The following is a 17,660-nucleotide window of genomic DNA, read 5'->3' as shown; positions in this document are numbered from 1 at the left end:
CACCCATCCATCCATCCACCCATCCATCCATCCATCCACCCACCCACCATTTATTCATCATGTGATTATGTGCCTCTGTGCCAACTTTACATAATGTACTATGTTAAACTATATACTTACAAGATTAAAAGAAGTCTCTGCTTTGAAAGTACAAAAACTGAGCGAAAGTGTTACATACAGACATACATCATGTATTACATATAAATATGTGACTATTATAAATTTATTTAAATAAATAAAATCTCAAAGAAATGATAGACTCCAAGTCAGTTAAAAGAAATATGGCCTCCAAAACTTCTCTAGAATCTTCAGTAAAAATGTGAAGGTGATTCTTTAAAGCTTTGCATGCCTCTTGATTAGTTTTTATTTTTTTTCTATTTTCAAGCTCTTAGTTTTACTTTAAGCAGACTAGTAAATAATTATTATTTTAAAACTTCTGTAACTGCTTTAACCTTCGTTCTCAAGTCAGAACATACCAATTACCTTAAATAATTGTGCTTCAGCATCTTCTAGTAAGTGAGGCTGATTTACCAGACTCGAACAAAACTACTGAAATGGGATAATGCAGGTCACCCTCCCCTACTTTTTATCATCTTTAATTTCTTTAATCAAGATTTTATGGTTTTCAGTGTACAATTGTTTCAATTCCTTGGTTAAATATACTTTCAAATATTTTCATTTTTAACTTATTATTATAAATTATTTTCTAAATTTCTTTTGCAGGTAGTTCATTGTTCAGCACATAGAAACACTATGCTGATTTCTTAATTCTAAGACACTACTGAATTTACCAGGTTCCCATATTTTTGATGTAATCTTTAGAATATTTTATATAAAGTTCATGTTGTGAGTACAAAAAAGAAAATTTCACTTCTTTTGTTTTCATGTCAATATTCTATTTTATTTTCTTCCATTATTACATTGAACAAAAGCATTAGAATGGGTAATCTTGTCATATTCTTTCAACTTTTCACCAATGAGTGTGATGTTACTTATGGGCTTATTTTACATATGACTTTCATTGTGTTGAGGAACATTCTTTTTAAACCTAATTTATTATTATTTTTTTAATGAGGAAAGGATGTTTAATTTTGTCAGATACATTTTTTTTTTCATTTAATGAGACTATCATTTAGTTTTGTTCTCCATTCTGTCCATTTGGTGAATCACATTTATTGACTTCCGCATTTTGAGCTCTTTGTATTCCTGGATTAAATCCCATCTGACTATCATGAACAATCCTTCAAACATTCTGTTGAATACAGTTTCCTAATATTTTTTGGAAATTTTTTACATCTGTATTGATCAGATGTATTGCCCTGTACTTTTCTCTATTTTGAGTTCTTTGTCTGGCTTTGGTATCCGTGCAATATAGACTTTGAAAAATAAGCTTGGATGTATTCCCTCTTATTTCTTGGAAGAGTTTGAGAAGGATCAGTGTTAGTTCTTCTTTAAATATTTGGCAAAATTAGACCGAGAACCCATCTGGTACTGGGCTTTTCTTTGATGGGATGCTTTTAATTTCTGAGTTATCTCCTTGTTATTGGTGAATGAAGATGACACAAATAAATGCTAAGATATCTTGTTTTCATAGATTGAAAAAGATAATGTTAAAATGTCCACAATAATCAGTGCAAACTGCAGATCCAATATAGTCCTTACCGTCATTACAATTTTATTTTTCTCAGTAACAGAAAAAAAAATCTCTAATGTCTGTATGAAAACAAAAGAAGAATGAAAACAGACCTTTATCTCACCTGAATTCAGGGATCAACTCAACATAGATCAAATAGTTAATTGCAAGATCAGAGACTATAAAACTACTAGATAAAAACGTAAGGGAAAAGCTCTGTAGCATTGCTCTGGTCACTGGTGTCTTGGATGTGATTCTCAGAGCACAGGTGACAAAAGCAAAAAACAGATAAATGAGAAGGCATCAAACTGAAAAGAAGCTGCTCAGAAAAGGAAGTGAGCATTAACAGACAAGCTACAAACTTGCAAAATATGCAAGGAGCTCAAACAACTCACTGGTAAGAAAAAGAACATCATGCAAACATGGGAAAATGACTGGGATAGACCCTTCCAAGGAAAGATGTGCAAATGACCAACAGATGCATGAAAAAATGCTTAATATTTTTAGTCAACAGCTGAACGAGAATCACCTCACATTTTTAGATGGTCTAGTATCAAAAATAAAGGTAGTAAATGTCAGTAAGGTAGTGGAGAAAAGGTAAGATAGTTGGAGGTATTAGAAATCAGTAAAGCCACTTTGAAAAGCAATACTATGAAGTTTCTTCAAAAAATTAAAAATAGAATTATTATATAACCCAGAAGACTCACTACTCACTAGCTACTAGCCCTGAATCAGTATACTGAAGATGTGTTTTGAACAGTTCATTGCAACAGTATTCACAATTGTTAATTAATAGGTGAACAGCAAAAGGAAATATACATATACACAACATCATTTAGCTTTAATAAAATGAGGGATTTTGTTATTGAAACAACACAGATAAATCTAGATTACATTGTGCTGAGTGAAATAAACCACATATAAGTGTGACACAAATAAATGCTAAAGATATCTTGTTTTCATAGATTGGAAAAGATAATATTAAATATGTCCCCTTACCCCAGGGCTGGGGATTTAGCTCAGCGGCATAGAAATTCCTTGTCTCTATTAGAGAATAGAGACAAAGAATGTCTGATCACACTTATATGTGGAATTTTAAAAAGCTGAACTCACACGGAACAAGGTCATTACTGCCAGAAGTTGGTAAGAGAAGGAGAGGATGGAAGAGGCAGACTTAGGTCAGAGGGAACAACGTTTCAGTCAAAGAAGAGGAGCAAATTCTGTCGATCTACTACACAGCAGAGGGACTATAGTTACATAGATTGTCCATTTTCAAACAGCGAAAAGAGGATTTTAAGTGTTTTCAGTAGAAAGAAATGATAAATATTTTAGGTATAATTATGCTAATTAGGTCATTCCACAATGTACATATCTTGTACCATGTAAATACCCATAATTATTATTTGTTAATTAAAGATAACTTTTAAGAAAGCTGAAGCAAGGCTCCCAAAGGACATACACTGTAAATAGTGTAAAGATTTTGTTTCTATTAAAAATTTTCCCTTTGAGAATGTGTTTGATGTTTACTCAGTGGGGTAGAGGAAATTTGAGTAAGGCATATTTTTTGGTTTTTTGTTTTTTTTCCGTACCGGAAATTGAACTCACGACATCACGCTTGCCAGGCAGGCGCTGTGCCACTGAGCTAAATCCCCAGCCCCTGGGTGAGGCGTATTTTGCTGTTGTCTGTTACTTTCTATCCTAGGAATTAGAGGCAGTCATTTATATTTTATTATCCCATAAACATCCATGTGTAGATATCAGAGTTAATGGGTAACACAGTTCAGATTTACTGAAGTTATGTCTCAGTGGTCTTCCTAGGCTGGCTTAGCTGGCAGCTGCCCTGTTGGACTGCTCTTAATTCGGCTCATAAATAGCCAAGAACCTTCTTCCCTTTTATATTTACCTCTGCTAAGAGAAAAATATCACCCACCAGTGCAGAACCAGACTGCAGTTTTATCAATTTTTTTGTATCTCTTCTACTCACTCTTCTGGAACCTTTATTATGCAACAAGAAAGACAGTGGACCACACTTAAATTTGACTTGCTTTTTCCTTTCTCCTTTTCTTTCTCTCTGACTTCTTTGAAATAAAGAAGTATATTATCAGAGAACATTTATAGGCTACGTAAGAAAGGAAAACTTTCTCCAGAAGGTAAAGATCACTCATATTTTAGTGTATTTGTTCCTACTTACTATATAATTATCTATAAGTAAATGTGTTTATATGCAATTTTAAAATATGATTTGCTAAGTTACTCTTTTGAAACTTTTTTGCTGAAATTATGATCAGCTTAGAATTTTTCCTACAGTATGACTTTTAATCTGAATTCCAATGTAATACTTTACTAAGGTTGACTTACCAATCTCCTGGTTATTTCTGAATTTGTGTTCAAAATTATGTTGTGATATAATGTAGTTAAAATCTAATTATTTAAATTATTTTACTTAGATATACATTCATATAAATGTAATAACTACATCAAAGTATATTCACCTATGAGGGAAATATGAGAAATAAATATTTCCAAATTATCCTTCATACATTTATAAGTTTGTGATTCTTGCACATGTCTGTCTATATTACACTGAAAATTTCTTGACAAAAGGAGATTCTTTAGAACATTTCTTTTTTTTTCTTTTTTCTGGTTTTTTTGGTTTTTTCTCCGGTACCGGGAACCGAACTCACGACCTTGCGCTTGCCAGGCAGGCGCTTTGCCGCTGAGCTAAATCCCCAGCCCCTTTAGAACATTTCTTATCTCTTCATAATTGCAAAAGAAAAAATTTAACTAATTTTACTATACATAAATATAACTTGTTTTAATCAGCGTTGCATCACCATCACAAAGTCCTGAGAGAAATCAACTCAAAGGAAGAGAAGGTGATTTTGTCAACTGTTTCCGAGGTTCCATTCCAGTGCCGCTTACCCCAGCCCGTTTAGCCTGGTGATGAGGACCGACACCGTGGCAGGAGAGCGCAGTGGCGAAGCTCCTTCACCTCACAGGGAGTAAAACAAAGGGTGAGAGGGAGGCAGGGAGGGAGAGAAGGAACAGCCAAAGCCTCAGCTTCCTCCCAGGGTCTCCCAGTACCTCACCTCCCTTCCAGGGGACCCCGCCTCCTGAAGGTCCTCGCCTTTCCCACAGCTGGATCCAAACCATAATATTCCTTTGAATAAACGCCAGCAAATTCTAATGTTATGGACATAAAAATTTAAAAAGTCAGAGTAGGGAGGAAATTAAATTATTATAATTTTATAATAACATGAATTGATATGAAGTGATCAATGTGAGTAATATCAAAACAAAAATAAAAGCAGTGAATTAGATGGTTAAGTCAACTTTTCCCAGTGGGCAAAGCTATGCATTGCGGCGGGAACAGTACAAGGCATCTGAATTCTGCTAGACGTCTACATTCTTTTTGAGTCAGTTTTCTTACCAATAAAATTGTGACAGTTGTTTTCTACTAAAATGATACAGCTGTTTTTACTACTGATGGGGATGCCTGCAAAAGATAAAACATACTGAAATGTGATGTACAATTTGGATTAATATATAATGCTCCTTGGTTTGGCATGATGTCACCATCATCAAATCATAACCACCCTCATATCTAACATTTCTACTTTTTATGAAGTATTTTACTTCAAATATTACAAATTCCAGATGTGTGATAATGAGGCAGGAATCACTGTTACTCCCATTTTTATATAAAGAAATCCACATCAGAGAGTTTAAATGAGCTTCTCAAGTTTCTGCAGCTAGTAGCTCCAAAATTAGCAATTATTTAACTCCTTCAGTGTCTGAATTCAGTCGTGCTTTTTGTCACAGTGGTCTGAAAGCTAACAAAGACTTCATAGCTGCTGTTCAGTGGCCCTGCTTTTAAGTGAAGAAAGTGCTTAATTTTGTGAAGTTCATGAGCCAACCATAAAGAGGATGACTTTTCTTGTCAAGGCTTCTGGTGCATCATGCAGGTTCTGAAGTCTTTAAACGAATTTGATTTTTCCACTTGTTTGAAATACAGAGCATTGCATGCTATAAGGTGGAAATTTATGAGTGGGAGATGGGGTAGAAATCTGGGTTTAGTTTTCTATAAACTTTGTGTAAAAGAAAAAGAAAGACGTATCTTTAACAGCATTGTTTTTCCAAAGAAATGAGCTTGGATGTTTAAAGCTTGCCAAAATCCTCAGCCCTGAGTACTTGAGCTATGAAAATTTGCTGTCTCTGTAAGACAAGGTATCACGTGAAGGATCAAAGTGTGTAAGCAAACATTCACTTTGGAATGTGGCATTTCCCAGAGGCAGGCTTCTCCTACATCTCTCTCCCTTTTGGTATGACGTTTTGTCAGAATGTGCTCATTTCTCACTGACTGAAAAATATGAACGATTTCTGTAGATCTGAAACTTACTGAGTTCAGTCTCTGAAACTGCAAATAATTTTCTTTGTGTGTTAATTTTATTTAGGCTTTGGACCACTATGAATGTTCAAAATTAACCATGTATGAAAATGAAATTCAAAATGGCTGTCAAAATGACTTGGACAAGCTGCTTGCATCTGTTTGGTGGAATCTCTACAATATCTATTCACTAAGATTATTAAGTCTTTTTATAAAGTGAGGTTTTATCTTGGTTTTTATATAATCCCTAAAATTGGTTAAAGGCATATATTTGTGTATTTATTCAACAAATTTATCTCGAGTATCTCCTTTTTACTAACATGCTGTGCTGTGGGTTGTGGATAGAAGAGGTGAAGCAAGTTTCACATCTCAAAGAATGCAGAGTCGTCATGAATAAACAGCAGGGGAGGCCGGAACCATGCAGTATGATCACCGGGGAGGCACATGGCACACGCAGGGGACACGGAGCAGCACGCACCCTTTATTTTAGACACACACGCATCCATGTGTGTCTAAAATAAAAGAAAGCGCACATCCAGTCTGAGTTGATTATCAATGGAAGCATGAATAAAAGAAGTGGATTCCTAAGGTTTAGTGTTTTTTAATCATGCAATTTATTATTTAACAGCATTATCTTTTCCACACATTGTTGTGAGATTGTTATATAGCTTAGTGTTTGGATATGGTTTGTGAAATCAGATTTTCATGTGTGTGTGTGTGAGACCCACTTTTCCTCATAGTTTGGGTAAATGCCTTATCTATGCAAGACCCCATGTTATTTAGTTTTAATATGTAAGGAATAGCTGCACCCCCTCATAGGACTATTTTGGAGATTTTTTTTTTTTTTTTTTTTTTTTTTTTTTTTTTTTCTCCGGTACCGAGAACTGAACTCACGACCTTGCGCTTGCCAGGCAGGCGCTTTTGCCGCTGAGCTAAATCCCCAGCCCTATTTTGGAGATTAAAGAACTAATCTATGCAAGTATGCTTTAACAAATTTTTGTCAGATAGTCAATAGATAATATTTGCTCCCAATGACATTACTATTTCTTCTCTAGATTGTGTTTGTTTTATTTTGGTTATGGGAGAGTTTTTCAAGGAGAAAAGCCTCTACGACAAAGGCTAAAAGGTGTCTCAGTTTTTGCCCTTGACCTTTTCATTTAATACTCTCGGGCACACATGGCTTTGTGAAACTTGGGGATAGATGGACATTCGTCTTGTGAATGAGCTTGAAATAGGCAGGAGGCTTGCGGGTCCCTCAGCCAGCTCCCTCAGCTGTCTCCCACACAGGTCCTAGAATTTCGTACTCCTGGGACAGCTGAGAAAAATTCAGAGGGCAACATTCCATAAGAGTTCAGTGCAAAGTCCGTGGTGCAGTAGTCATGCAAGTGCGACCAGGCGGGGGAGCTGATAGTTGAACGTCAAACCTAAGCAATTCAGGTGTAGAAGGCGGAGGTCTTCAAACGGACTCAAAGTTCAATCGAGCCAACAAGTGGGACAAGTGTCTTAGTTACTGGCGGTTTAGAGTGCTGCGCGGGCCCTGGTGTCCTCGTCCTGGTCACTGGGTCTCGTCTGTGGTAAGGACTTCTCCAAGGACAATGTTGGCCAGCAGGAAACAGCTAGGGTAGGAGCAGACACTGAAACGGCAGACTCTGGGAATCTCTGTGTGCAGGGTGTCAAGCCAGGAAAAAGCGCTATGCGAGGCAGAACAAGGGACATTCAACCTCAGAAGCGCTCCTCCACAGCAAGGGATTTTACAGGGGTCTACTGTGGTCCTAGGCAGGAGAATTAGGGCCAGAGGTCTAGGTTCCATGGGAAGAAACTTGGTTCAACTCAACAATGCAACTCTAGACAATTATTTTTGTTGTTGTTGTTTGGACAATAAGTAGCTTGTGATAGAAAGCTTAGGTAAAGATGAAATCAGCATCTCTCAAACCTGCCCCGTGCAAAGAATAACATGGGCTTTCTGAAAAAGTACAGATTTCTAGACTTCCCCTGGAGTTCTGATTCAATAGGGCAGGGAAAAGTCACGGATATATTTAATTTTTATGTAGTATATCATGATATTTTTATGAGCAAGGAAGTTTGGGGAATTCTTTACTGTTCATCAGTCAGGAATGTTGTAAGAAGGTTCTGGAGTTTATGAAAATATTATTTCTATATTGTTAAAGATTAATTTGAAATTTTTGATAGATTCTTACTATATTGAATGATTAACTTAGATTGTGATCATTGTAGCAATAACATTTTAAGAAACATCATTATAATCTATGACATATACAAGTGTGGAGGTGTTTTGTCTTGAGAAGCAAAAAAAGTTTTAAAAATCTAGTGATAATTTAATCACCAATATTCAAGACTTTAAAGATATATTTCATACTTGAAAACAAGATTTTTCTATGTATCACTGTACAAAAATAGATGTAACTTGCTAGCTTTCATGATGGAAACCTTTTAAAACAATGCCCAGATGATTGAAAATAGTGGTTTTTCAGTATATAAACTACTAACCTTTCAGTGGATTCTGAATCTAAAATTCATGGCATATATTTTTATATGAGAGAAAATTAGCCTCTGACATTTCAGGCTTTGGAGATGACAGCTGTCAGCAGAATCATCCACTTTTAAATTATTTTACAAAATAAGTTACAGTAGCCATCTAGGGACATGCATATTTCTGACTTTGTGTCAATTTTTTTTCTGTGATAATTGAACCAGCTCTGGGGCAGTGGCAGAAATTTCATTTTGCAAAATGAAGAAAAATGTGTTGAACTAAAGTAAACCTAAGAATCATTCACAAATTCCTTTCTGTTATTGGTAGCAAAACCAATTTATCAGCATAAATTGTCACTTTCTTTTGCTTCCAAAGAGGAGAAAGTGGAAATTTAGAAACCAGAAATCTTACCAACTTTTATCCTGGCAGAGTAAGAAGGAGGAGGATTCATAGCTTGGCCATTAGGTGGGGCAGGGAAGTTTAGGAGGCAGAAGCCCTCACGGTTTGGAATGCTTCCTGCTTGAGAAGACTCTGGCCAAAAGCTTTCAGGCGTCACGTAGGGTAATTTGTTATGCAGCAGTTGGTGACTATTATTTTTGCCTTCATGATTACTTTCTCTATAGCTGAGTTAGGAATTTTTGAGGATCAATTTTTCTGTCTAACTTCATTATTGCATGTTTTAAAATAAATGTTTATGCTTTTATATATGGTTCAAAAATATTTTAGGAGGGAGTTAGACAAATTTATGCTCTTGATAGCTAAATCTCATCTCTGGCATGGAAATGATGTATGGGAAATGTAGAGGAGAATCAATAACTGCTTATGTTTTGTTTTCTGATATGATTTATTGCATGTATGAGGTTAATAAAAGTGTGTTGTTATTTAAGGTACTATATCTGAAAACACACCAACTCTTATGTTGTGCAGTTTACCTTCTCTTCATATAAGACAGATATTTATATATCATCCATTAGAGATGACTGGGAGAGATCTTATGAGAGATGCTTGTAAAACTGGCCTATTTCAAAATTTAAAAAACAGAAAAAAATTTAAAAATCTTAAAAGGTCTTAATGTCCAACTTAGAAAGAATTGAGGGGTCTTGTAAAATAATGTAGCTTGGGGCTGTCTTGAAAATTTAGATATTTCAAACATTCGAGTCACAGGAATAATATTTACAGAGTTTGTCAAAATCACTACTGAAACAATCATGACAACACAGTATCTACTAGAAGATAATCCCTGCACAGAGAAGTTTGAGGCAAACATCAAGATGACATGTGACTAAAATTATTATAATTCACCCTGCTAAATTTCCTTTAAATATGTGCATTCCCATTCCTCTCTCTAAATTCTAATGAACAAATTCATTTCATGAAAAATTAAAAAGGACCATGCTGAAGAATCTCTAATTTGCTCTGAATTTTCCAGCACTGTATTAGTACAAGTACAAAGAATGGGAAAACATGACAAGGTAAATTTTTTCATATTTCACCATCTTCAATCTTCATATTTTAGCTTCATTTGCTATCCAGGAAACTAAAATTTATTAAGTCTATGTCACATTGCTGATGCTGTTTTGCACATCTACACATATACTCGAAATATTTATTGATGTATGTGTTATTTTCACTGAAAGCAGATTAATGAATCTTCAAAATAACTTTTGTGGTGAGCATTATTGCCCCCATTCATAGCTAAGAACGTGGAATCAGACAAGTTCTTCTCCTTTCTCTGCTTCCAAGCCAGACTTAAGAGAATCCTGACTTGAAAACCCCACTTCTTTCCCTTCATATCACAATGCCTGAGTCTATCTTTATTTCTACAAAAACTGCATTTGACTAAATTATGCCTTGTTTATCGAGGTCATAATGATTCATGTCTATATTTGGCCTCTTTATTTTCTAATGCCTTTTATTTTACTGAGTGATTCTTTTTCAAATCCATTTTGTTATCATAGTTACTAGCTAAGAATAAAATTAGAACAAATCCATTTTCTTGAAATGCAGTTCTCAAGGGGCGTCTCACAGGGCTAGAAACAGAGAGAGACTGAAGGTTTCAGTTATCCAGTCCTTCCACGTTGTTGGAGAGTGGCTGTGCTTGCTAAAAGGATAGCGTCGACTCTTTTCTGTAATATATGTTTCCCAAAGTGATGTTACTGTTACTGTTGTTATTACCATTATTTTGCTGAGAAACATGCTGGAGAAAAAAGTAAGCTGAAAATATTGTCCTTTAGCTGTAATGTTAGTAGTTTTCTGTTTTCAGTTGATCAGAATTAGTTGGCTAAGCCTTGACCAAGTAATTGCCCTTGACTTTGCCTTAGAAGCCCATCTCGGCAGCTTCCCCAATCTGTTTGGATACCATGAACAATAAAATAGCAGAGCTGGCTGCATAGGGAAAGAGGAGGAAGAAACGTGAATACATTCTGAATGATGTCTACAATAATGTATTTTAATAAGAGTTTCACAAATGACAAATGATATTCAAAACGTGGTTAGAAAACAATGGAAAATAGGAAATAACTGAGATAATTATACTGTGATGAATAGATCTGAGAATAAAATTCTTGTCAAATGTTAGTTCACTCAATAACTTAGAGCATCCTCAATTTAAACTACAAGGTGCGTATCCTGAAGGATGAGCCATTGGACAACATCTTCAACGTGGGCAATCTGAAACTGAGCAGACTAGGACTCCTCAGACTGCTGCTCAGAATGGGAAGGAAAAGGAAAGCTGAAAAGCTCAAAGGACCTGCTTATTAGACAACCTTTTCTCCAAGTCATGTCAGTGACAGGGCCCTTGAATCACATTATGGTTGACAGAAATACTTCACAAGTGGAGAAAGTGCAAACTTCCAAGCATCTGGTGGAGGACATCCTCCTACTAACGATGTAAAGGGTCTTATATCTTGCATGGAGTTGACACATGGGTTATTCCCCCTCTTTCCTTTTGCATATGATGTGGAGCTCTTTTTTTTTTTTTTTTTTTCTGGTACCAGGAATTGAACTCATGACGTTGCGCTTGCCAGGCAGGTGCTGTGCCACTGAGCTAAATCCCCAGCCCTGAGCTCTTCTTATTAATTTTCTTAAAATATGCATTCCAATAAAAGAGGTCTTCCTTGCTTAAATGAAAAAGAGATTTATATGGTACTCTACCCTTTCTGACAAAAAATCTGCTTGTTATAAGATTAAGATTGTAATACAAGCCCCAAACAAACCTTGGGCAGCTGGAAATAGAGTATCCTATCCAAGCTAAAGCATTGCTAGGGTCCAAGGCTTGTGAAGTTGAAAATATTGTAAGGAAAGTACAAAATATTTTGAAATAAATTATCTATAGTATTTCGTACCTAGTTGTTGTCTGGTACATATTTGACACTAATTTATATCTTTGGAGCTAGGGAATGGATAGATTAAAACTTCACGAATTAAAGATACAGTGGTCTAAATCTGAAGGTATTTATAGCATCAGGGTGAATGGCCTGCTGCCTCACTTTCTGTTCTGTTCTAATCTGAATCAACCTGGATTCTTTTCTTAAAACTATAAGACTCTGTTCCTTTCTTATGTACAGAAAGCTCAGCAAAACTTTTAGAGCTAAATGAACAAAGACATGAGTCAGACCATTAAGCAGATGCTGGGCTCTGAGTCTGAAAGTAATGGACATCCTAAGTTATAAATATTAATTGGATAAAATAGCAGTCAGGCAGCCCTTGTAATTTTGAAAAATGTGCAATAACAGAGAGTGTCGTGCATGCGTGATAAACAAGCCACTCGGAGGAAATCCTCGGAGAAAATTACCACTTCAAATCATGGAGAGCTATAATTTGTTGGAGTAATTAGAAAGAAATATTCTGATTTCCTGAAGTATTTGTAGGAAGATCCCTTACTTTTCTCTGCAAATCATTGTATTTAGCGTGTTCATTCAACCTAATGGTCAGGAAAATTTACGGAGCTGTATATACTAGGAACACTGGGTGAAAAAACTAGGACACACCTTTTCTTTTTTGTTTTTTAAAAGCACATTTTAAAAGGAACTGATCAAATTAAAATGTTCATTACTCCTGTGGAACGGTATATACTCACTGATGTAACCTTCTAGAAAAGCTAGCGAAGACATTAGGACTAAAATCTCACAAAACTGAACACACCCACCCCAGATGTCCCAGTGGCTGTGTTCTTTGGTATTTACCCAAATGAGAAGAAAATTTATATTCACATAAAGTTTGCACTTGAATGTTTACAGCACATTAATTCATAAGTGTGAAAATGTAGAAATAACATCATACAGACAGGTAAAGATGCAAGTAAACTATAGTGCATCTAAACAGTGGAGTATTATTTATTGTGAAAAAGACATGAGCCGTCGTGGTATAAGAAGGCACAGAGAAAGCTTAAATGGATGGTTACTAAAAGAAATTGGCCAATCTGAAAAGGCTGCCTACGAACACTTTACCTAGATGACATTCTGGAAAAGCCCAGACTATGGAGGCGGTGGAAGGGTGTCCTGTTCCTGGGGGCGGCAGGGAGCCTCCTCTTGGAGAACTCCTGCCCTGAACCAGGGCGGGGTGCAGTGACGGGAGCCCTGCTAGGGTTGTGGAAGGTCAGGCTGCCTTGGCTGGGAACAAGATGCTTGATGTCTGCACAAATGCCGGATGCCGCAAGCGAGCCTGGGCCAGACCACAGGCTCTTTGGGAGTGCATCCCTCGGAAGGGCGACGCCTGCTGTGCACCGTCACAAGCTGGGGAGCCCACCTGGAAGGCCCCGCTCCACGGCTTCAGACTGGCTCTCTGGATTGTCGGCCCCAGCTGTAAGAAGCGCTTCATGCAGGATCCCTGCTTCTCTGAGTGTTCCCTGCCCCCGGGCCTTGGGTCCAGCTGGTGGACCTGCTGTGGCCGGGAGAGTGGGTTTCAGGCACGCCACTGTACCAGACTGGCTAGAGTAGCGGTGCACACCTGCGGCAGCCTTACCTTTGCCAATCCAACTGGGCCGGAGGCGGGGACTGAAGTCAGGGAAGAGCTGCTGTCCTGCAGGGGCCCTTTGCCGCCCTTGCCCTTCCCTAACCTGGCTAACCTGTGTGAGAAGTGCTGGAGCCGCTCTCAAGACAAGCCTGAGTGCGGGACAGTGGGCAGGGTCTCCAGAAGTGGTGTGAGTCTGCTCGAGGCAACCTCCGCACGGCTGTGGCCCACATCTTTCCCAGGCCTGCCCCAGCCTGGGAGCGAGCCCATCTTCGTGACCTCTGTCTCTTGCTGTGGATCCTCTCCTGATCGCCGCTCCTCCCGCTCACCTTCCTTGCTCCCACCTGCTTTCTGGGGGAGTGGGGACTGAGGCCGCAGGGCATAGATAGTACACGAGCCCTGCACATAGGGCCCGAAGTCCCCACCTCTGCCTAAGCTGACCTGGGGACTGGCAGTGCTGTAGTGACCCACTCCCTGCCTTTAGAAATGGGCTCCATGATAGGACTCCAGGAGACCTATATTCCTGCGCTGTTCACACCACTCCTCCATGGCAGAGCTGATGGGGGCAGCCTCCTGTCCTACCATGATGCTTCCAGTAGTACGGCATAGACCCGGCTTCCAGAAGGGGAGCCAAGCATACAGAATCTTCCGGATAGTAAAACTATTCTGCACAGTAGCTATAACTGTGGGTCCATATCATTACACACTGTCAAAATCCACAGAATATGCAACAGCAAGAATGAATCCTAATGTAAGCTGTGGACTTGAGTGATAATGATGCTACCAAGATGGCTTCATGGGTGGTAACAAATAACCGCTCCAGTGTGGGATACTGATACCGGGGATGTTGTATCTTTCAGAGGAGCTGGAGGTGTGTGAGAACTCTGTAAGTATTGCTCAACTTTTCTGTGAACCTAAAAGTGGTCCATATACAGGAATCTATTTCAAAATGAGTATGTGGTAAGTACCAGAATGTGTGTCTGTTTCTGTGTTGGGAATATTTACCCAATAAAATCTTTCAAGTATGAATATTAAAAAATTTGATTGCTTAAATTAAAAAATTATTATAGTAAAAGAAATGTTGCCATTAATCTCCCTCAAAGTACTCTCCTCCCTTCAGACACAGTTACCCCACCTTTCTTTTTTTTTTTTTGGTTTTGGTTTTTCTCCGGTACCAGGAACCGAACTCACGACCTTGCGCTTGCCAGGCAGGCGCTTTTGCCGCTGAGCTAAATCCCCAGCCCCCTACCCCACCTTTCTTGCGGTTTTCTGAAGTAGTCCCGGAAGTCCTCTTCTGTAAGTGCTTCAGTTGCACTGTCCCAGCTGCCTCCCTGTCCTGAACTGGTTACAAATGTTTACCTTTCATGGTCTTAACCTTGTAGAACCAGAAGTCATATGATGTCAAATCTCACGAGCTGTGTAGACACAGCTACACACACTGTAGACACACAATCGTGTTCTTATGAGCCTGCGTTTCCATTACATGGCATGCGGCAGCAGCATTCTCTGTATTTTAAATTATCCCTTATAAAGGAACTGACAGTAGAGAATTCCCAAAGATGCTTCAGGAAGTGGCAAGAATGATTCACTTTATAACTGAAAATCTCTACCCTTCGACTAAAATTCTCCCGCCCTCAAACCCTGTAGCCACCACGATATTCTGTTTACCTGAGGGAGGTCATGGACTATTTGTCTTTTGGAGTCTTACTTGTTTCACCTAGTGTAATATCCTCTTCATTCTTCTGGGTTGTTACAAATGGTAAGATCTGTGCTTCAGGACTGAGTAATATTCCATTATCTGTCGCTCTATATTATCTCTCTCCCTCCCTCCCTTTTTTTCTCTTCCTTCCTCCCTCCTTTTTTAAAAATCTCTCTCTCCAGTCATTCACCAGTTGATGCACAGGTTCAGAGTTTGTATCGATATGTTGGCTATTGTGAATAATTCTATAATTTTGCATCTTGGAGAGCAGGTATCTTGTCAAGATACTGATTTCAATTCTTTTGAGTATTTAACAAGAAGTGGAATGACTGGACCAAATACTAGTTCTATTTTCAACATACTAAGGGCATTTCATAATGTTTTCCTTACTGGCTATATCAATTTTCAATCTCACCAATTAGCAAATGTGGTATACTGCTAAGAAAAAATGCTCACTCAAACTGTCTTTTAAAAATCTATTTACTGAAGAAAATTTACGTAGCATATTATGAAACCATTCTGATGCTTGCCAGTAAGTTCATATAACAGGGGAATCATCAGCCCAATCAAAATATGAACATACCCATCACTTTAAAGAAATACTTCATACCCCTTCTGATTCAATTTCTGCACCTAGTCTGTACCTTTCAGTTAGATATTTCTTTCTTGAGATTTATAAAAATAGGATCATATACTATGTGGTCTTTTGTGTCTATTTTTCACCTAGAATAAAATTTTTTGTTCATGTATATTTTGTTTTTCAGTACATTCCTAAGAATTCTTTTGTATGGGTATAAAATGATGTGCTCACTCATACTTTGATGGAGATTTGATACATTTCCAGTGCAGCTGGCAACAAATTTGGGTAAAAACCTTTGTTTAAATGTAGGTTTCATTTATTTTGAATATAATCAGATAATAACAATTTAAAACCACAGTAGTGAGCAAAAGTAAATCATTAAAATGTGGTAAAAATGATGCTGTGAGGATGATTTTAATGGAGAGGGGATTGTAAAATTATGCTGTTTCAGAAAAACCTCACATGCGAGAATCACTGGCCAAAGGCAGAAGTTGCTTGGAGACTGAAGACAGAGAGGGACTGACCTAGTGCTGCAGTGACTGCAGCTCCTCAGGGAGCTGACAGGAACATGACCTGGGGGGAAGGATGACAGGAAAGGCTGCATCCCAAGACCAGGAGCACGGGGTTATACACCAGCTTAAGGTGGCCGAGGATAACTGAAATGTATCTGGGCCTTTAAAAAAGCTGTTAATATGTTACATATCAGAAGCAACGTCAGAAGCCAGAAGGAAATGCCTGACCAACTACAGTAGTGACTTTGTTTATCCTATAGAATTTAGATTTTGCACCAGGACCACCTGGAGGTCAAAGACGGGAGTTACAACCAGGACGTACATCTGAAATTATCAGCTTCTCATAGAACCACAAATTAACACTTTTCAAAATCTGAAATTAAAAGGATGAGTGACTGTAAAACATCAATTACTTCTCAGTGGTAGCACTGCAGGAAAACATGGACAGTAAATTAGTCTAAAATATACCTAGCAGTCATCAAAATGATCATAATTATGTAATCTTGAAATTTAAACCTATGGAATAAATGTACTAAAACCTATTAGATGATTCATCATGGCTTCACTTTAAGACTTTAAAGGGTACAGCAGTGTCTTAGTTACTTTTGTCCTTGCTGGGACAAAATACTTGACACCCAAAGTTAAAAAAGGAAAGTTTTATTTAGCTCACAGTTTGTAGAGGTTTCAGTCCATAACTGGGGGGCTCCAAGGCCATGTGGCAGGCAGACAGGCATCACAGAGAAACAGTTTATGACAGGCAGAAGGTAGCAAAGCAAACAAGGTACAAGACAAAACTCTTTCTGTCCTTTATATTGTATCCGGTCTACCAGAATCAGGACAGTGTCAAATCAATCAATGGACTGATTTAGTATTGATCCTTCCTTAACATCCTTAATCCTAGCGTTTTACCATGAATCCATCACACACTCAAGATTCAGCCATGTCTGGGGGCTGGGGATTTAGCTCAGTGGCAAAGCGCCTGCCTGGCAAGCACAAGGTCATGAGTTTCATTCCTGGTACTGGAAGAAAAATGAAAAACAAAACAAAACAAAACGATTCAGCCACGTCTGAAAAAGACCCACCTATGATGCATAAAGCTTTGGGGAGACATATAAATGCAAAGCATATCATCCCGCCCCTGACCCTCCAAAGATCCATGCTCATCCCTTTATGCAAAAACAAGTTAGTCTATCTCCTTCAAGAGTTGCTGAAGTCCTAGCAGTTTCAGCATTGCTGAAAAGTCCAAGTCCAAAGCCTCATCTGAGATTTAGGGCACACTCTTAGCTGCGAGCCCCTGTACAAACAAAAATAGAGTTAAACACTTCCAACACACAATGGCACAAGACAGACTTTTACATTCAAACAAGTACAAATAGGGGGATACAAAGGAATGGGACCAAAGCAAGTG

At 38.0% G+C, this 17,660-nt stretch overlaps 1 protein-coding gene across 1 annotated transcript; it reads left to right on the top strand.

Moving 5' to 3' along the window:
* The first annotated feature begins 13,132 nt into the window (after positions 1–13,132).
* Positions 13,133–13,831, top strand: LOC106149249 (sperm-egg fusion protein Juno-like). The gene has a single exon (XM_013517524.1). The coding sequence runs from the start codon at positions 13,133–13,135 to the stop codon at positions 13,829–13,831; it is 699 nt and encodes a 232-aa protein (XP_013372978.1).
* The last annotated feature ends 3,829 nt before the right edge of the window (positions 13,832–17,660 follow it).

Source organism: Chinchilla lanigera, unplaced genomic scaffold, assembly GCF_000276665.1.
Source record: "Chinchilla lanigera isolate Chin_1 unplaced genomic scaffold, ChiLan1.0 scaffold00040, whole genome shotgun sequence".
Classification (NCBI taxonomy): Eukaryota; Metazoa; Chordata; class Mammalia; order Rodentia; family Chinchillidae; genus Chinchilla; species Chinchilla lanigera.
The sequence above is the reverse complement of the archived record's forward strand: the minus strand, read 5'-3'. Positions and strand labels throughout refer to the sequence as shown.